This window comes from Eucyclogobius newberryi, unplaced genomic scaffold, assembly GCF_026437365.1.
Source record: "Eucyclogobius newberryi isolate DKJ021-1_F unplaced genomic scaffold, fEucNew1.0.hap1 SCAF_9, whole genome shotgun sequence".
In the NCBI taxonomy this organism is placed as follows: Eukaryota; Metazoa; Chordata; class Actinopteri; order Gobiiformes; family Gobiidae; genus Eucyclogobius; species Eucyclogobius newberryi.
Genome location: NW_027316532.1, coordinates 25,704,526 through 25,726,553, shown reverse-complemented (window position 1 = coordinate 25,726,553; position 22,028 = coordinate 25,704,526). Strand labels below are relative to the sequence as shown.

Here is a 22,028-nt window from a genome sequence, read left to right as displayed (position 1 = left end):
TGTGAGTCTATGGCCCAGTCTTCTCACCTTAAACTGATGTTATCAAACGGCATTTTCTATCCACTTGAGTTATAATGATATAACTCAACTATAACTGCTGAGATGTAGTTAAAACAATCTGATGCCTCACAAACGACAAACTTCATCAACTGTCTCTAGGAAAGAGTTGAAACACTGTCAGCCATTGATTTTGGCTCCAGGATCTTACTGTATTTAGAGGAAATGAAAACAAGTGCAACTTTTACTTTCGGCGCAATGAGGAGGAGCTGTCCCGTGCTGAAACTCACATTAGAGGTCAATTGAGTTTCCTACTTCATGTTACTATTTATTGTAGAAAAAAATCTGTTGGATCTGAATGTCCCGATTGCTAACCAGGTACTCAGTGAGGAGGGAGCGAAAGTCAGGTTACAATGAAAAAGTGAAACCAAAAACTCCCTTGATCAGGAGGTCCTGCCCGGTGGGCAGGGTTTTATAGGATATGAAACCTGAGTTCCCAGACTCGATTTGCCGATTGGGAATGACTCTTGGATGAGAGTCGAAACATTTTGTTTTGATAAAAACAGAGTACAAACGACACAACCGATTTTTTTCTACAATGGAACACTCATGGACGGATGAGGGATTATTGATTGGTTGAGTTTTCACAAGAGGTTTTGGCTCCTACACAAAACACACATCCAAAAAGTATAATTTTCTTCAGACCTGCTTGTTTAGTGAAGCAAAGAAATCGAAAGCTCTTCCATGAAATGTTACAGCAGGTTCTCTTTTAATGTCCATATTCTTTTATAGAGCAATTGTATTTCTTCAATGCTTAGATCATATCAATGTGATCTCTGTGTTTATTTTTGCTCTTTGTCTTAATTGATATTCATTTGAATGGAGTCAATACCAGAACACAGGCCTTCATTTCACTTGAATCAGGGGCACAATTGACACCTAGAAGGGCATGTCATGTCATTCTGTGTTCTACTGCTTTATTAAATACAATACATTAACTATGTACATTTTTACCTTGTACATGAAAAAACATAATATTTAAATCCGGGAACATTAAGGTATTTTAATAACCAAAACAGTCTGCAGTATTTTGAACACAAAAGACATGAATACTATGATCAGCATAGTTTTTCAGCTGCACTTAAACATCTGTGTGTACTTTTATACAATGCTCTGGTTTAGGTTAGGTTAAGGTTAATGTTATTGTTGTTAATGTAAATTATCTCCATAAGATGCTTTCATTTGTGCTCAGACACCTTACATAGCATCACCCATCCGGCATTAGCATATTTTGTTGACTTATGGACCCTAACCTTTGTGAGGAGTTGATGGCAGACTGGTTACAGAGGTTATGAAGTGCCTGTGCAGAATCAATGGACTCTGCTCATAAATCAGTGACACACTTTATGTTCTTTAAGTCTCACCTACAGCATAGCTTCATGTCATAATCCTCATGTTGACCTTAATGACTGCCATTCTATCCATCATATGGATTAAAGCCTGGATTGCAAAATCTAATCCAGGCAAACTCTGTGCTAGATAAACTCATATCAGCTCATGTGTTTGCCTTTTACATGTAAACAAATCTGAAAACACAATATCTGCATGACGTAACATCAAGCAGGAACGTTTGAGTTTGATGTACCTATTTAAATTCATTAATTGGCTTGTTGGATGTAAGCGAGGGCATAATGGCCAACCTGCATATCTTGATATTCTTTAATTATCTTGATTACAATTTTCAGATTTCCAGACATGCCAATTAAAAACATGCCAATTAAATGGCATGTCACACACACACACACACACACACACACACACAAATCTATTCTCTCATTATTACAAAAATATCTCCTTTGTTGCATCCCTCACTGTTTAATAATGTGTGTGATGATGGTGATCGGAGCGGCCAATGGCACAGATTGGCATTCTTCTTTTTGTCAGTGGAGAAGTGCAAATTGTGAACAAACTTTCTGTAGAATTTCTGGAAAAGAGCTGCATAAATCTATACCAGTTAAAACGCCTCTAGTAATAATAATACTTACTGTAGCTATAATTTTTTTTTGTATAATATGAGCGATATATCAGTAATTGTAACCGCCAAAACTTGGGCATGTTATGCTTTGTTAAGCTTGGACTGTAGAATATAAATGCCTTAATTTAAGGCCCAAAGTCACGAGGATAGGCTCCAGTCAGGAACATGTGAATGAATAAATGAAATAAATAAATGCCTGATAATTGCTGTGTCTAGTTTGCACTAGTTAAAAGTAGTATTTTAGTCTGTCTGTGAAGCCGTGGTGAACCTGAATGCAGATCCTGTTTGCACCACAGCACTCTGACCATGGCTCTGACTGAAAAGCACTGGATTTAGATGCTCAAAACAAAACTTTCAACTCAAGAAAAAAGTTTACTTCAGAAAAGATCACACAAGCTGCAAAATATAGGGCTTATTTGTGTGAGTGTGGACAAGAGAGAGGATATTATAAACATGCTGGATAATGTTCTCCCCACAAACAATCCTTTTGAGTCAGGATTAAAAAAAATTCAGTTTGAAGAATTGGGATTGAAGCAGAATCTGAGTAGTTTCTTTGCATTCTTTCACTTTCATTTTTAATTGTAACACTAAACCCTAATTAACTTTAATAAAGCATTACCAAAATCCTCGATAATGAACAAATAGTAACTATTTACTAAGCCTGTGTTCATTGGGTTTCATGTGTAAATGTTTCCCCTTTATGATTTACACTATAAGGAAATCCCAGTGCAGCAGGAGAATAAAAAATGAGCAATTATAAATAAAGATAAATAATTATAAATGACTTGAACATTTGAATATCCTCCTGAGGCCTGACAATGGATTTTTGACCACTGTGCATTGAGTTCCTGCTGATATCTCTAATTATCTTCATGTCGCTCCAGTAACTCATCAGAGAATGTCGCACTATAAACCCTGATGTACTGGTTTCTGACACTCCGCACGCTACCGGAGTGCCTGGTCTCTTTTCCGTCTTCCCCTTCATATCAGTATTGGTATTGGAAATCCATACCAGTCAGGCCCTACTTCTTTGTCGTTATCACCTCGGGCCCCTGGGTAACAACATGCCTGTTCTTGTTCTTCTGTGTACAGCTGGTGGCCAACGCTGTGCTGTTCACTAGTGTCAACCTGTCGGGGGTGTTCGTGCGCATCATCACCGAGCGCACCCAGAGGAAAGTCTTCTTGCAGGCCCGCGACTGTATCGAGGAGCGGCTCAGGCTGGAGGACGAGAACGAGAAGCAGGTACGGAGCGAGAACTCTCCAGCTCCAGGCAAAGAAAACACAAGTTCAACTCTGCCACCCCCACATCTCCATCCTTATAACATCTCCACTGTCTCCTGAGAAGTAGCGCTGTTATCTTTTTTTAATACAATTTCAGGTGCCAATGTATTCTAACAACCTGCTCACGGGCAACCAGTAACTATGACAGCAGCTATTTCGGGAAAGAACAATTACTGTGGCACATGCTACATCCCTCCTCCCTCTCTCATGCACACAGACAATGCAGATATTTAACTAAAGAGCAATCGCGTAACTTTACACTTGGTTATGCCCCCGAGCCCTTTCACCTAGCACTAGCAAGGGCCCGATGGAAAATGAATTATGTCCAATGTCCAATGTCCAATATTACCTGTATTTCTGCTTGTACACAATAGACGTGCGCACACTTAGCACCTGTGCTTTGTAGATTAGACCATGATATGCTGTGTTTTCCTCAGCAGTTGCAGACTCCCTTCTGACAGGTAATTACACAAGCAGATTGCTTTCAAGGCTTCCATACTCCAGTAAAGGTCACAGTTTATCAGGGTAAAAGAAACACATGCAGGCCCCTGATTGTTGATCTACCATCAACAGACAGTCAACGGTCTGCAGCCAGGCTTTTCGCAACTCAAACGCCTCAGGTTTGAATTTCAGCCTTCAAATGGGCCTTCGTTAATCGCTGTGGTGTTGCTTTGAGTCCGACGCAGAGCTAGGACCGATCACAACAGCTCGATGTAACAGGCACCTGGTTTTCATGCAACACAGATGTTTTAATTCAAGGCTATTGCAAAATGAGCTTCAACAACAATATGTGAAATGACATTAACCTTTTAACCTTTAAACAGTTCAGTAGTTTGTGACATTTTATTGTAAGAAGTTTTACTCGGCAGGTGCTAATCTTTTGGGCAGGTTATCTATGTGAATGTGACAGGAGTGAACGTTAATGGATCTTTAATACATCTCTAATAGAGGAGCCACAGTCAAATAGCACATAGTGAATTAAGCCTGGGACAGATCAGAGAAATGGGAATCATTACAGTACGATTAGACAACGTTTCCAGAGAGAGAACCGAGAAAGATTAATAGCTGAGATAAATGAATTGTCTCATTAAACTCAGCACACCTTCACACATAGCTGATTTACATAGAGCCTTAACACATACAACACGTTCAGTGCTGGCCCATATGGATAAGCATACTTTCCCTCGGCCTCCGCTGCAGGGTGTGAAGAATAAATCCTGTGTACAGTTAGTGTTTTATTGGCAGGTGAGGAGCAGCTGGGTGAATGGATGGAAATACGAGGGAGACACAAGAGAGCCCTAGCTGTTTTCATAACCAGCTTCTCCACAGCTATTGAGCTGAGTTGCTGGTGATTCATTGTGCATTCACAACTATAAAACATCCCACTAGAGTTTTAAAGTGTACTCCAACAGAGACCGTTCAAACAGGCAAACAAAAATGCTGCAATGAGTCTACTCTTAAGACTTTTAACTGAAAATGATTCTCAATAGACTCTAAAGTGAGTAACATCCAAAAGTGCAGACAGTTGTGTCATTTATGCAACGAAGCAGAAAGAAAGGTCCAGCTCACAGAGAAGGACTGAGGCTGCAGCCTGTCACCGCCGAAGCCATCTCCACATGCTTTTTATATCCTCATACTGCAGCAGCAGTTAAGGCTGTGTGGGAGCCACAATGCCACACACATTACATTTAATGTCTGTGTAAAACCTTCTTATCACGGCAGTTTCAAGCCACTAGAATGATGATCACGCTCATAAAAACCAATGGCTCACATATGACTCCTGGTGTGGTTGTAACAACAGAGGCGGTTTCAACTTTTACCTGCAGAGCTTTTGATGCTAAGTGTAAAACACAATTACTACAGTTTGTGAGTCTTGAGTTGACTTATTTCATTACAAACTATTTGAACTATTGTGAAGCTGAAACCTATTTGGAGATTTATTTACAATTGTCCATTATCAATCAACATACAAAATAATATATATTTAAACTTTTAACAAACTGAAAAGGCTTTCATGAAGTTTGGTACATTGAGTCACTATATATATTTTAGGGTTTGTCAGTTTGTGATGAATTGTCATTTACCTGATGTAAAGATGTATTGAGAGAGCACAACACCTACAGTGTGTCTAATATTAATTCTCACGTGACCTCCTGTCCTATGTCTCCTCCCTTTTTAGGAGCGTCTGCTAATGAGCCTACTGCCCAGGAATGTTGCCATGGAGATGAAGGAGGACTTTCTTAAGCCACCGGAGAGGATCTTTCATAAGATCTACATCCAACGTCATGACAATGTCAGGTACGGGGGTGTCATGACAACTGTGCTTGGTCAAGGTGTGCGCATGGGCCCGTACTGTTTTGATCCAGGTGTCACTTGCTGTGACGTCAAGGTCAAGAATAGAAGGGCAGCAATTAAGATTAGCCAATCACACGAGATAAAGGTTAGAGAACAGGAGCGCTCTGCGGATCTTCTGTCAGGGACTGGTGTTGTTTTTGTGGTTTGTATCGGCGTGCAGCAAACGTTCATAGAAATATGCGCAGAAGTGCACTTTCTGGTAACTGTTAATTACATCAAAGCAGCACTGCAGAGGCATCTTCTCTCTGCAACTTCCAAGATGTGTGGATTTCCCCCAAGGATTTCACTTGAGCTGGGAGGCTCTATTCAAGATAAATATTAGAGCAAACAAGAGTTTCTACATCTTCAATATTTATATTTCCTCATGCATCCACTGTTGAAAAATAATACAATGCAGGCGTTTGCTTTGGAAGGCAAGGAGGCTCTGACATTTCTGATTATTAAATAATTGATGCCTTATGTCAAAACAGCGTGGTGTAGTGCAAGCAGCTCCTGTCATGCACAGGAGCTGCTTACACACTGCATATGCAATATACACACTGCATATGCAAACACTGCTGCAAAATATGCTTTAAAATCTAAACTCATTCATCCTTATGAACATGTTGTAAACAAGTAAACAAGCCAATAGAGCACAGTATTGTTGGTCGCTGCTCTGTTATATTGGTAGCACATAACTTGCTTCATCCCTCACAACTATCTTAACATCTTAACATTATATTTACTACACAAATAATACAGTCAAATGCAGTTTGAGCATGGCCAAAAAGTTTGATATACGTGTGTAATACAGAAACACATATTTATTCGCATTTATAAATTAAAACCAAAGTTATCAAAATATAAACTTATCAAGCCCTCTATATTTGATTAGCCTTTTTATCTGCCACGCACGCTTCATTTGGAGAGGAGAGCGTATTTCTGAGTATGACAACGTGGCCTGACTCTGGCTGATTAGCTTCCAACACGGCAGTAAAGAGCAGTACACTGGCTGAGAGTGGGAGTGGAGGACCAGGTAACGTGTCAACAGCACTCGTGTCAAGAGACAAGCCTCTCTCCACTCTGTCTGTTCTCATGCTCTGTAAACCCTGCTCCACTTTGCTAAACATGATACTTGTAAACACAGCCTAGAACGACCGAGTCAACAGAATACACTCGGAGCGGGGCACATAGCGTATGCTTGGGCTGTCAAAGATGCCAATTTATTCTAAAACAAGCATTAAAACAAGATGCTAATTAGAGGAAATCTCGGTTTAGGGGGAGAAAATACACAAATGGGACAGGACTGGATCGTTCCTGTATGTATTAATTAATGTTGTATTGAAATCTGTAGTATTTTCCTATCAAAATTGAGTTTTTGGTATTGTCTCAACAGGACTGTATACTTTATGTAATCCTATTGTAGCTGTAACTGCATAATTGAAGTAACTGTAGAAAGTGCATTTTAAAAAACATAGTTCTTCACCATCAAGTAAGAAGCAAGAATTTTACTACGTAAATACATGTATCATTTTACATTTGCTACACATTAGAGCTTTAGAATGTATTAAATGTGCTATTCGATACTATAACAACCTCAAGGGCTCAGGAAATAAATTCATCGCAATAACAAAAGCTGGAGCTTATGTTTTCTAAGGGTTGCATTACAAACTCGCCGCATTTTATAACAATAACTGAAAACAAAATACCGTGCTGCCCAGTGGTTGAGTGGTTTAAGCAGCAGCACATATGCCAGGCACTGACAATTTGATTTTTAGAAACATGACTTTTAACAGTTATTCACAATTATTGACACCATTTGAAATCCTTTATTCACTATATTTATCTATTAGATCATTATTTACTGAAGCAAACTTTCAAAAACCTAAAGTAAAGTTAATGCAACACAAACAGCCCGATTAAAATGCACTTTACATTCAGGTTTACTTCCATTCTCACAATACATACGCATATTTTGGTTCTTATGATTATATTGCGACCTGAATAATCCTCGCCCACTCACTGCGCACACCACCAGCAGGCCCCCATTCCACGACAAATCACACAACAGAGCCTCTTCTGTGGAGCAGCAGTCGTGATTCCAGCTTTGCATACATAAGGAGCGAGCTATACTGCGCTGCCAAAAAAGAGCAACTCAGTCATGAAGCACAAGGCTGGATATTGGAGCACTTGCAGTTGGTGGAAAATAAGAAGCATTTGGGAGCGCTTGCTTTGGGGAAGACAGACTTAGTTCAATGCATCAAAGACAATAGTAATGTTCTCGCAAAACTAACATTTTAAACCCGATTTCAGTTGCAAGCGTAATGCTCCATGCCACATTTTGAGACCACATTGACATTTAAAAACACAATTTTGATAGAATAAACACAAATTAATCATAGTTTCTTTAATTTTACCATGTGTTTCTGATACGTATAAAGGCCCTTCTAAAACTGTTTATCAAAGGTCCAACTTTGTCCCATTCATTATTCCAGTATCAATATTTCAAATGAGTAGTTTAGTTTTGATATCTGGGTATACATTTTTTAAAGCGGCATATAAGACAAGATTGGCACTTGTATATTTGTCTTTGAAAATGTGAAATTTACAACCAGTCTACAGTGTTATCCAGGACAGAGCGTTAAGTTGATGTATGGACAGCTTTATTGTCTGCGGCTTTCTGCCTTTGACCTCTTTCCAATATCGCTGGGACAAACTGTCAACTTCAGAGCAGCATCTAGGGACCCTTTAGTAAAGAATACATCGAGGTCAGGAGTATATACAGTGGGTTGAAACTTGAATTGCATGGAAACCTTTTGAACAGTGTGCTGTGTCACTTTTAGGTGATGGATCTACAATTTGCCTGTTTCTATGGAGATTCTTTTATTGTGCTTTGACTGTTCCACAGTATATCATTAAGCACATCTCGGGTTCAGGATCAGGATCAGGTTCTGGTTCTGGTTCTGATTCTGGTTCTGGTTCTGGTTCTGACCCTCCACCAGAAATGCACTGCACCTATAATTGGTTAAGATGTTTTGATGACTAAATGAAAAAGGCTAAAATAAAAACATAAATGCTGATAAGTCACTGATTTAGTGAGTTGAGTTATTATATTTTTTGAAACAGCTGCGATAGTGTTTATGAAAGGGCCTGTACCTGCTTTTGAACCATGATTCAGAAAAAAAATGTTTTAATTTTAACTTAGTCCTTTCTGCCGCCCTTAAATTGCACCATGACACGAAATTACGCCTGTGTTTTGCTTTTTTTTTTAATCACTCTTTAATGCAACATGACTGGGGAACAAGTGTTTGGGATGGTGGTTGTTTTCCCCTTAGAAAACAATTGGTCTGATTGGATGAAAAGATGCAAGTCTTTATTATTATTTAGCTGCTGCTTATGCCAAACGATACATGATGTACACAGCTCGACTAGCACAAATTCAAATCAGGTACAGGCCCTTTGAGTACACAATGAAAAACATTTTACACCCGGCCATTCTGCTCTCCGACCAACACAAACATTGCGGAACGCCACAGTGAGCAGCTGGTGCCGGGTGTCACTGAGATCCATAACACCTTGTTTTGTTGCCATGTGGCCTGCCTTTGGGCAAATAACTGAGGAGCTAAACATCTGTCAACACCTTCCTCAACACTCCACGATAACCACCTAGCAGCGGGCAATTTAGCTCCTTAATTGATTCAGTGGTTTGCCTAAAGATGCTCTCACTTACGAAGGATTGAATTAATACCCATGCCTCATATTTCACTGTTGAGTTCCATTAGCCAAATTGTGTAACAGTGGTGTTCATTTCATTGCTCTTTTCATTGCGGAATTTTAAGCGTATTTTCTACATCATACGTTCAGAAATAATGGTATAGTAGCATGGGGTGGGCAAGGATGACATTTAGATCATATCGTGAATGTTGTCAACTTTAACGGTTGTAGTAAAAAAAAAAAAAAATGCTATTAAATAAAAAGTTATGCTGTAAACTTTCAAAAAAGGGAATAAAGTTATTGACAAAAATATATGTTTCAGTAATGTCCTGGTTTAGGTTAAAGTATTGGATAATACAAAGTGAATGGACCATACATGGGAAATAACACTAAACATTTCTATATTTTTTAAGTAATTGTAATAGTTTTTATCATGGACGATACTCAGTATTTTAATTCAGCATATCTCCAAAAAAACATTGCAATATTATCCATTTGAGATATTTCCCACCTTTAATTAGTATTATTCATAATAGTAGTGGTATTAGTACTGCTATGTGGAGAAACTTTAATATAGGTGATGTTGGACTAATCATTTTACACTAACTATTAACTTTTCATTTGTAACCTAAGTGTGTACATGATGTTTTAATAGCAATAGCATCACCTTTCTTTCCTTTTTGTCCCCCGCAGCATCCTGTTTGCAGATATTGTGGGATTCACCAGCTTGGCTTCACAGTGCACCGCTCAGGAACTGGTCAAACTGCTCAACGAACTCTTTGGGAAGTTTGATGAGCTGGCAACAGTGAGTCTTCCGCTGCACTCCCACACTGTTGTCAAGCACCTTCTTACTTGCTTAATATATACATAAAAAAGCATAACCCACCTCTTTCTGTAGGCTGCACTATTACTGCTCTTCATTCGGGGCTTACGCGTTTTTTCAGGCCTTTTGCGCAATCTCCTCTTTATAAACAGATACTTACAGTTTACTAGCATAGCAATTGTATTCATACTTATACATGTCATATATTTTTAGAACGTCAGGAACTCGAAATCTTTGAGAATCTTCTTTTTGTTACATGGATGGGACAATAACAACAGGTGTATAATATAATATGTACCACCACAATTGGTTATACAGTAAGTAGGAGCAACAGTGGTGTATTTGTGGTGGAACTGCTTCATTCTGAGTTAAATACACAGAATACACAGAATATCAAGCGTTTAAATTATTTTACTTACAGTTTGAGTCACTTCTACTTTTGAGACGCTGACCCCTTTTCTGGAAATGAATGAATTCTTTACCAAATGTGGTTTATGAAGACTTATTGCCCAAATAATGAAACAGATAAATATGAATATGGAATATACAAAGGAGTTGATAACAGATGGACACTTGATTGTTCTAGATCTATCTAGTTGTGCCATCCATCTATTCATTTTCTACCGCTTGTTCCCTTTCGGGGTTGCGGGTGACTGGAGCCTATCCCAGTGACTTCGGGCCTTAGGTGGGGTACACCCTGGACAGTGATCTAGTTCTAGATCTAGTTGTGCGTTAGAGTTAATGTTGATACTAAGATGATCTCATCAGCCAAACTCGGAAATGTGTTTTTGTTCATACGACCAGAATCTGAAGCTGAAGCTGGGCCTGTGTGTTTCCGGGGGCTTGTGTGTCCGTGTTGCCTCCAGGGTTCACTCAGGGGTCACGCTGAAAGAGACAACAGCAGCTTGGCCCACACGCTGGCTCTGACACATCAGGCTGAAGAAGAACTGTGTCAGATCAGGTCCACTTGATCTGCATTTTCTTTGGCTCTGAGACGTTCATCAGATAGTGAAAAGGCTGTTGCACTGAGTCACAGATGGTGCTGGTTTGGAGAGTCGGAGAGTTTGCTTGTTGCAGTTTAAAACAAAAGTCATGTCCAAGGACGGGCAGAGAATCACTTCAGGAGCAAGTAAAGTTAGCTTCTACGGGCGTGTCTCTTGACTGTCCATTGTTCAAAAAAGTTAGTTTAGCTAGTGTAGCTTAAACTAGGAGGCACTGGTTTTCTCTCATCTCCCGGTTTTGGGTCCTTCTTTCTTGAAGACCTGGGTCAGAGCTGAAGAAGATCTGAGAAATATGTCTAATGTAGCCATTTTGAACATTAGACCATCAGTTATAAAACAGTTATATAACAGAACACAATATCATGTTCAGTAAATTCATCTTGTGGACAAAGTCTGCAATCAGCTGATTGTTATGCATTTTAGCTTTGTCTTAGCTTTTGTCTTGGGAGAGAAAATGGCTCTGTGAATTCATTTGAATCAAAAAGCAGTTATTTTAAGTTTTTTCCAACATTCAAAGGGTTGTACCATGGTAAACTTAAGTCCCACATTCCTATCACAATGGCAACATTCAGAGGTCATCTGCAGGTCACTACATTGTATTAAACATGTCAATCACACATTTATTCCATGTTTTAATTGTTTTGATAAACGTGCATTTTTACTGTGAGCTGGCTCGCCTCTCCACAGATCTGACTGTAACTTGGCCTGGTGGCTACAACTTGTCTCCATGGAGAATCAGGGTTGTAGTCGACTAAAGACATTTTGGTTGACTAAAAATATGCCCTGTTCATCAACTAAAAGGGAGGAGTCACTGGAACAGGGACGTTAATAATAGTTATTAATAATAATTAATTAAAAAAACAGAAACGGCAAACTTTTTGTTCAAAAGGTCGATAAATGATGATGACTCATGATTTTCACTCCATGACTTCTCCTGTCTTTTTTGGTCCATGTAAATCCATTTCAATCTTGATTGACTAAGACACCATAGACCAATTAATCAACTAAGCATCTATTAACCACCCTAATGAAGATCTTTAAGTTTAATTCCATAAAGTGTAATATTTATGATAAAATAATGAAGAAAAACAGGTGGCAGAACCTCCACCAGAACAGTTCAATAGTTCATCTTTAGACTGTACAGTGTGTGTTTCAGAAAATATCACAATCTTCTTTTTGCTATCACAATTCTGCACTCGTTCACTGACAAAGACTTCAGCTCTTGCCGTGCACGCTTTTCAAGCTGTTGAGTCCCAAAAGTCTCGCTGCAGCATTAGATCCACCTGCGCTTATCTCTCCTCTGTCAAAAACCTCTTCCCTCGGCTTCCCCGATCTCCTGCGCTCACTTCCGCCTCTGTCTTGACCTTTGCCCAGCTCCGTTCTCTTTGCGAGCCGGCCTCCAGCTACAGTTACGCGTGCCGATCGATACAATAGCGTCGGCTTCATAAATCACCGCCCAGTGAATAATGCAAATTCTGAGGCGTTCTGCGGTGGTGAAGATCCCACAGGCTGAAACATGAACCGATCAACTGTTCAGCCACACCGTTTCATCTGAAATATGCATCTACTTTATCGTTGAGCATTTCGGACTTTTACAGTTATGGTCTCGCTCGCTGAGATAGAAAAGGACATCTTGCGTGCTTAAAAGTCGCATATTGTGTTGGATTATTTTTGAGCTGCTTTTGGGTAATAGGGTGTAGTTTTTCTATTTTTATCTATATTTATCCTTAATTGAAAAAAGTGGTGATGATAGTAACTGCTTGTAAATGAGACATACTGTATTGTGTAATATTGCTTTTTATCCATAATAAGATAGTTTTCCATCATTATTAATGTGCTCAAAGTTGCATTTTGATTCTTTGAGTGTTTCAGTGTGGCTCTGCATTTGAGGCTCAATTGCTCAAAAAAGTCCTGTTTACACCTACCCCCTATCTCCACCCACATCCCTGTTGTAGTAGTGTTTATTTGAAAGATTAAGATATTCCTTTATTGTCCCACATGGGGAAATTTCATTGGTGCAACGCAGGTAGATACAGAGGTAGATACAGAAGAACAGATCACTTATAGGAAGTCTGAAAAACACTTTCAGTAGAAGATCTCCTATAAATAAATAAAAACTCCCATAGACAAATAAATACATAAATACCATTGCATGTGATCACGACAGTAATTGCACATGAATATGTGTCACGACGGCACATAGATTGCACATTAAGACTCCGAGTTAGGGTTAAAAAATGTGTATAGCCATTTTCTAAGAAGGCTATTGTTATATACTATATACTAACTACTTGAAAAAGCATGATATGTCTCCTTTAAAGAATACACATTATATACCACTAATGCTTGAACGTCCATACGACAGGTTCTCATGTTGTTCTTATTTGACGTTTTTGTTGCGATAGTCCCTGTGCTATATATTTATCATAGTTTTAAGTCAGGCAATTTCCAGTTTGTGAAGAACAATGACATTGTGGGCTTACATGTATCACACGTAATTTTTCAAACAATCGCAGCTAAGTGCAGGAACGTGTGCGGCGACTGGGGGCAGGTGAAAAAACAGGAACTTTCTGTGCACTCGAGCCTCAGTTGCAGGACGATACAGGATTACACATAAACATACACACATGAATCAATCGAAACACAACTTTGAGTGAGATAATGAGGATGGAACTCCTTTGTAACACGGCCAAACCTCATAAAAGCTGATTTACATAACCATTGACATAATAATTGCACATGATCTGCTGTACTGTCTTTTGTGTACGCTATAATGAGACTTTCAATTAGATGTGGCACGTTGACCCTTCTCCTTTGCCTCTTGACTTCACCCTCCAGCTAGGCCAGGGAATATCTTCAGACAGTACACATGAACACAAAAAAAACGCACGTGCACGCTGAAAAAGTCACATGATCAGCAGGATTATCCCTTTCTGCATCTCAGCAATCAGTCATGGCTTAACACGGAGGAGAGCGGCGCGAGGACAGAGCAATACAAGATGATATGTGGCCTGCTATCAAGCGCTCACTAAGCCATTATGCGGTAGTCTTGTGATGAGGATATATTGTATGTGCGTAAGACAGAAGGCTTGTGGGTGTGCGCGCGCGTGTGTGTCGCTACAGCTGCATCCTAATTGAGATTTATATCGTGTCGTGTTTGCGAGGTTAAAATTCACTTTCAAACAGGCCTCTGCCACGAGCTGCCGAGTTTTGCGTCACTCCTATATGCCACACTGTTCCCCAGGGGTTTCAAAGGTCTATATGTGGCATTTTATATGGAAATAGTCTCAAAAATAGTCAGGAAATAGCGCTAACGCCTTGAAGGTACGCCAAATACATCAGTGTGTTGGATTATAGAGATCAACAGGAGGTGAGTGAGACTGTACAAGGAAATGTAGCTGTCAGCCACTGCATGATGCTGCAGTGGTTTGCCCCTCAGCTTCACGGTTCTGTTAGTTCCCCTTGACTGGTAGGGCAGGAGCTGGTGGCGGGGCATAAATATAATGAGTAAATAATTGATAAGTATAATGAATAAGAGAGTGAGTCATGACAAAGGGCACTGGGGCTAATGGGGGCTTATGACAATGCTGTAAACAATAGCACAACATGGGAGAAGACGAGAGCACAAAATATTAGAAATAACAATTGTAGAAGTAAAAAAAAAAAGGTTTGCGGCAAGATTAGTAGTAGTAGGTTAGTAGTAACAGTAACAGCTGTTTTATGATTCCGAGTTAATCTAATTTGCAAAAAAAAAAAAAAAAAGGAAAAATATACAAAATATTAGAAATAACAATTGTGGAAATAAATCACATGAGTTAAAAAAAAAAAAAAGTATTTGGCAAGATTAGTAGTAGTAGTAGATTAGAAGTAACTGTAACAGCTGTTTTATGATTCAGAGTTAATCCAATTTGATTTATTATTTGATTTAACATTTGAAAAATATCCAAACTATCAAGAAAAAACAAGAAAAGAACATGTTCAAATGTTTGACAGCATAAAGTACTGGTAAATCAAATCACATCAAACCACTCCACCCTCCACGGACACACCCGCATGCACATCCTCACATGCACGGACATTCACACCGAAATAATGAGGCAGAGCACAAATAAACTAGTCGAGGAAACATCATCAGTGGAGCTGTCTGCATGAATCGATTACTACTCCTAATCGGATTTAAGGCAAGGCAAGGCAAGGTAAGTTTATTTGTAGAGCACATTTCATACACAAGGCAATTCAAAGTGCTTCACACAGCAGGAAAAATGCATTCAAATCACAAAGAAATTACAGAAACAGAAATCCGATAAAATTAACTAAATAAAAAATAAAAAAATAAAAAAAAACACCTGGCCACAAAGGGTAACGTGTTTTCGGAGTCCAACTCCTTTTTAAATCAGTCCAACTGATTGTCTGAACTAATGAAATCACATAAAAGAGAAGAGTGCAAACAAAAATCCTTTCAGTCATATGCGCAGCTAAACAAAACAGTTTTTAGCTTAGATTTGAACATTGTCAGAGTAGAAGCCTGTCTCACATCTTCAGGAAGACTGTTCCAGATTTTAGCTGCATAAAACTGAAATACAGATTCCCCATGTTTAGTCCTGACTCTGGGCACCAGCAGGAGGCCGGTCCCTGAGGTCCTCAGAGTCCGAGATGGTTCATATGGCACTAACATATCCAAGATGTACTTTGGTGCTAGGCCATGGAGAGACTTGTACACAAGCAGAGCTGCTTTAAAGTCTATTCTCTGAGCCACAGGAGCCAGTGCAGAGACCTGAGAACAGGACTAATGTGATCATACTTCCTGGTTCTGGTCAGGACCCGAGCAGCAGCGTTCTGGATGTACTGCAGCTGTTTTACAGCTCGTTTGGAGAGGCCAGTGAGCAGGCCGTTACAGTAGTCTAATCTACTGGAGACAAACGCATGGACAAATCTCTCTAAATCTGGTTTTGACACTATATTTTTGATTTTGGCAATGTTTTTTAGATGGTAAAAAGCTGCTGATGTTATTGATTTGATGTGGCTGTTAAAGTTCAAGTCTGAGTCCATTATTACCCCCAGATTTCTAATTTGGTTTGTAGGTTTTAGAGCGAGACTCTGGAGGTGACCGCTAACACTTTCTCTTTGTTTCTGTGGGCTAAAAACGATTATTTCAGTCTTGTCTGAGTTCAACTGGAGAAAGTTGTTTTGCATCCACAAACTGATCTGTTGGATGCAGTGACAGAGTGAATCTACTGGTCCATAGTCACCTGCCGATAGTGAAACATAGATCTGAGTGCCGTCTGCATAATTGTGATAGGACACATTTTCACTGCGTATTTAACCACAAAGATTCACTCACTGTGGCGTACGTGAACTGCGCCTTAACCAATGTACTTGCACTTTCATAGTAGTAATTGTTATCTACGCTGTACAGACTATATGAATGAAAGTGGCATTATCAAATCAAAATAATAAAATTCAGATTTTTCTCAAAATAAAATGTTCGGTATTACTAAAAATTCTCCATCTCTAAGCCTTCAGTCAACATATTTTAACCTTTATTTGAATTAAAATGTATCTAAAACTTCTCAATGTACAAAATAAATAATCAAATAATACAAATTATAATCAATGTCTATTCGACTACTAAAGTAATGGTTAGTTGCAGCCCTAAAGTCTACACCACACATTCTGCCCCTTCTTCTGTCTTCCCAAAACATGCAAATCAACGGCTTTTTTCTGGAAATGTGTCACGCTGTTGTCGGATAATTTATCTTGAGTGCTTTCATTGCTCTCTTCCTCTTAGTACCAGGGATAATCATCCACATTCGCAAATTCTCATATCCTCCTACACCGGAATCTTTCTGCTTCCGTAAGCGGAAAAACCTCAGCCCTCCGTCTCCCGTCTCTCCTCTGCCTCTTCCTCTGCACTTGCCATGTGTGCACGTGTGTTTGTCACTCAAAGGCTGCCCGCGGGCTAAGCTTTATTGACTCTACCAATACAATATTAGATGAGCATGTGTTATAGACCCTTTAAAAGTGTGTAAACAAATACAAGCATATTGTAAAATCTGGTTAGGAAGCAAAAGTGGAGAGAAACATACCGTAATGAGATTTCAACGCAGAAACTGGGATAACCTCAGAATAACACCAAATATGAAAGATCAAGGGGGGTTATATCAGAGTCTGGTTCAAAGACATTTACTATTGGATTTTACATTCTTTCTTTTATTTAGGCGATTACAATAGACACTTTTTGCTGAAGACAAAATCCTGATTTATAGTTTTAACTGGACAACAATCTTGAGGCTATAAACAGTCTTTTACCCATCCTTTGTGATAGAATAATGAACTAATTGACATTTTTTGTGAATTTTGAACATTATGAATACATAGCGTTTAAAAAAAGTCCAATAGATGTACTCTATTTATTATATGTTGTTTATGATGTAGTGTGATAGTGCTACTCTACAATTTCGCTCTTGATAGTCCTTTTGTGAACTCCAGTCTTCTATACAATCTCCTTTTATTTATTTTATTTATTTTATTTATTTTATTTATTTTATTTATTTTATTTATTTTATTTATTTTATTTATTTTATTTATTTTATTTAAGTCAAGATCACGACTTCTTACAGACCTACTCTGTAAGAAATGAGCATCTTAAGATGGTTTTAATCATTGATTGCCCCACTCACTATGTGTAACAGTCTCCTTGGTGAGGGAAAGGTTTGCATGTTTTTGCATTTGTGCTGGGATCATCATCTTGGAGTTTGTGCACAATGTTTGCTGTGACAAATAGCTGATCTGTCAGAGAACGTGTGGGCGGGATTCTACTTCAACAGCATGTCGGAGCAATTAGAGTCGGCCCCAAGTACAAACACACAAAGCAACATGCACATCCGAGTGGACCCAGAACTCTGCTAACAAGGGAAACTGTACTTGTGAAACTGATAAACAAAGCTGAAACTGTGCAAAGTGTGACACAAATCATAGTAGAAAAAGCTTCAGTTGTAGTTGTTGTAGACACAAATCATGTTTATATCGGTAAACTGTGGCTTTTGGGCTTGAACATTGGTATAAGTCTTGGCAGAAGTACTTCATGATTCATTAGACTCATATGACCAGTACCTTCAGATTGAAAATAGCTTCCGGATTGCAGCAGAAACATCTGTAGTTGAATTTCATCATACGTGCATTGTAAAAATGGTCTAAGTTAATAAAATGGAATATTAAAGTGCATTAGAGCGTCTGAGTGATGGATATGGGGATGAGGCTCTGCTAAAGCCTGCTTTGCCGCCCTGATGGGAGGAGCTGGGAGGAAAGTGCGTGGGCCCAGAGCCTCTGCGAGGACCTTATGGCCTGGACAACCAGAGCTCTCATTAATGTCCTGAGGGAGGGAGTGTCTTTATGTTTTTCACTTTCACTGCCACCTTTACCATCCTCTGCAGATAGTTTTTTTTGCTGGTGTTTGATGAGTGAGTTTAGACTGACTAGCCAAGACTACATGCTATTCTTAAAATAATTTTTGAACAAAAAGTAGAAAAGGCCCATAAGGCAAGTTGTGCAGTTGGAGAAAATAATAGATAGTGCACCTTCTAGTAAAATATATTATTATTATTATTATTATTATTATTATTATTATTATTATTATTATTATTATTATTATTATTATTATTATTATTATTATTATTATTATTATTATTATCATTATTAGTGTTATTATTATTATTATTATTATCATTATTAGTGTTATTATTATTATTATTATTATTATCATTAGATTAGTTTTGAGTTACTTTATCAATGTATAGTAAAGTAAGTATTTGGCAACCAAGCCAACTCACATCTCAAGTGAACATTTTATTCTTGAAGTAAAACAACCATAGCTAAGTTCTATTAATATGAATAATATTTGCGAAATGACAAAAAGCCAGTATCTGTCCATCTAAAGCACCAGCACAGTGTTTTTTTTCTTCAAAGAAATGTAATGCTTTGTGGTTAACTGTGGTCTTCACATGTTTTTCTCTTAGGGACTGGTATTAAACATGATTTATTTTACAGACCGATAAAACCTCAAAGAAACTTTTTCTTTGAGGTTTTTTCAAAGTCTTTTTTTCCAATGATAGTTGGTTTGCTGGTGTACACATCAGTACGCTGTCCCTACGGTTCTATATTATAGGCCATACGCAAGTGTATAATGGTCCTCCTGAATGAAACTGTAGCTGCTGCATTAGACTTATCAATAATTCAGTAATTCATTGCTCAAAGGTATTGTTCTATTGTCTTCAAATCTATCTAATCTTCTTGCACATAGACTTTCAGAATATGGTTTCCTCTCATTTTTATATATAGAGGAATATCATATGATTGTCTGTAGCTTTTATCATATAAAAAAATTCAGTTGTAAGGTTAAGGTAGACTTTATTGTCTCTGTAGGGAAAGTCATCTGGACACTGTTTTTGAAAAAGACGTTTCGACTCCAATAGTTATTCTTAATCTGTGGATCTTGTCTGAGAACTCGGACATTTATTCTATTCTGAGCAGCATATGCCGGGTGGAACCTCCTGATAATAGCCTGTCCTGTTTATGTATTCTTTTACTCAAAAGTGTAAGTGCAAACAAATGTGAGTTCTCAGACCAGGTCTGCAGATTGAGAATGACTTTTGGATGAAAGTTGAAATATTCTTTTTCAAAAACAGTGTCCAGATGAATACAACTGAATCTTTTACTGTTTCTACAATGAAACACTACTGGACAAATGAGGGATTACACTGACTTTTTTATGATAACAGCTTTATTTGATGCTGGATTTGACTCATCAATAACATCTTTTTACACACTGACTCACTATAATGTAACCTTACTCAGGTGTATAGAATTAAAAATGTTTCTGTTTATTTATGTGGCTCTTCTGACTTGTTTTTTTCCCCAAGGAGAACCACTGCAGGAGAATTAAGATCCTGGGAGACTGTTACTACTGTGTGTCAGGGCTGACCCAACCCAAAGCTGACCACGCTCACTGCTGTGTGGAGATGGGCTTGGACATGATCGACACCATTGCGTAAGTCACATAACACATTGTTTTAGAAGGTTTTATTCACAGGCATCTTTTTGTGTGGAGTTGCTATGACATGCTCTTGACAGGTTGCCCCAGCACCTTTAAAGGGCGGGTCAAAAGCAGAGGATGCATTTCCTTACATTGATAATCATGTTTACCTTATCCTTCATGCCTTGGTCTCGATGAATTGTTGTGCACTATTCATAGAGGTTGTTTAGTTCCAAGTAGACGTCCTCACATGTATTTTTGATAATATTATGTAAATGTACGTACACACATGTTTTTTGCAGCCCTGAGAATCAAATGTACACTGTCTATGCTGCGTTTACCACTTTTTGAACCCCAGAATGTAGATTAGAGAGCATATAAATCTTTCAAAATTATGTCAAAATGTTGTACATTTCAGAATGGAGGCAAAATGAAGGACACCTTTACACATTTTCAATAATTAACTGATATTTTTTAATTTTTAATTTTAAGGCTTTCAAACAAACGAAAATAAGCAACAGTTTTGAATTTCCATGGTTATAAATTCTACTTTACTTTTATCTTAGAAAGGATGGGAAAATAATGTGCAGCCTTGGATCTGAGTTTACTAAAAAACATTTTTAGTGGTATTATTTGTAAATAACATTTCTGTCAGGATTTGTCCAGTAAAACTTAAAAATAAGGATTTTGAATTCATTGAGATGAAGTGAAATCCCCTTTCAAATAAACAAATCTAAAATACAAGTGTTTATTAAACCAAGCTCACTTACATGTGTTTGAGTGGTTTTCATTTACACTACACCACATTTATTTTCATATTTTGTGATATTCTGATTATATTTGTCTCAGTTTCTCCTCTTTGATTTGTTTCTTCTCTTGAAATCACATCATTATACACTTCTAAATCTTCTATCCTGAAATTTAGTTTTTCTTTACAAACTTTAAAGGATCTATAGAACTAAACTGGACCCAAAATACTGTCATAAAGTTTTGGACGATATAACAGCATTTTAAACAAGCCTTTTCTTCGTAACGCTGCTGCATTTGACATTTTCCAACAGAGAACTGACTTTATTTACACTTTATTTCAAGCTGAGTCCAAACAGTATTTTCCCAGACGATCCTCAGTGAGTCGTGTGCTGCAGCAGAAGCCTGTCTTGTTGCTGTGTCTGTGAGGATGGATGCCACTGGAAAGGCCCTTTATCTCATAGGGCAGGTGCTGCTCGCTGAGACCCGTCCTGTCTTCAGGCTGACAGCCGCGCTCATATCTCCTCCCATGTCCCGTGAACCCAGTGTGTAAATGGACATATTTGTCAAACCCTCATCCACCACATCCTTGACCACTCCGCACACTCTGACCATGACTCTTTCATGAAGTGACTGACCTCCGACCAAGGTCAAAAAGATTGCAATTATCTGGAGATGAAAATGATTGTAAATGTTGGGTTTTATGTTCTGTGACACAGTACTTTGAGTTAAATGTGTCAAGGGCGCCACATGCCGACTGTTGCAGACTCGTGTAGGCTAAATCACAGCTGTTAGTAAGAAGTAAGAAGAAGAAACAAATCAAATACAAAAATAATTACAAACGTAATTGTTTTTTTTTTAGTATCAGGTGAGAGGTGCAATATCTTAATACAGAAAATGTAATTGTTAATATTGAAATGCTACCGAAACAATAAACTAAAATCAAGAGCTTTCTTAATGATGAAAATGAGTCTTATGTTACTTATTATCCTATATGCCTAAAATATTATTGTATTACTTTTTTTTTATGTTCCCGCTATTGCAAAGAAAAGTTTGTTGAATAAT

At 38.3% G+C, this 22,028-nt stretch overlaps 1 protein-coding gene across 2 annotated transcripts in view; it reads left to right on the top strand.

The window, feature by feature from the left end:
• The window catches only part of LOC140353859 (adenylate cyclase type 1-like), a 61,731-nt gene that overhangs the window by 1,120 nt on the left and 38,583 nt on the right, over positions 1–22,028 (top strand). For both annotated transcript variants that reach the window (XM_072438615.1, XM_072438616.1), the window contains exons 2-5: positions 3,125–3,274; positions 5,493–5,611; positions 10,055–10,166; positions 20,104–20,231. In XM_072438615.1, coding sequence (XP_072294716.1) covers positions 3,125–3,274; positions 5,493–5,611; positions 10,055–10,166; positions 20,104–20,231 — 509 coding nt within the window. The remainder of the gene's footprint in view (positions 1–3,124; positions 3,275–5,492; positions 5,612–10,054; positions 10,167–20,103; positions 20,232–22,028) is intronic.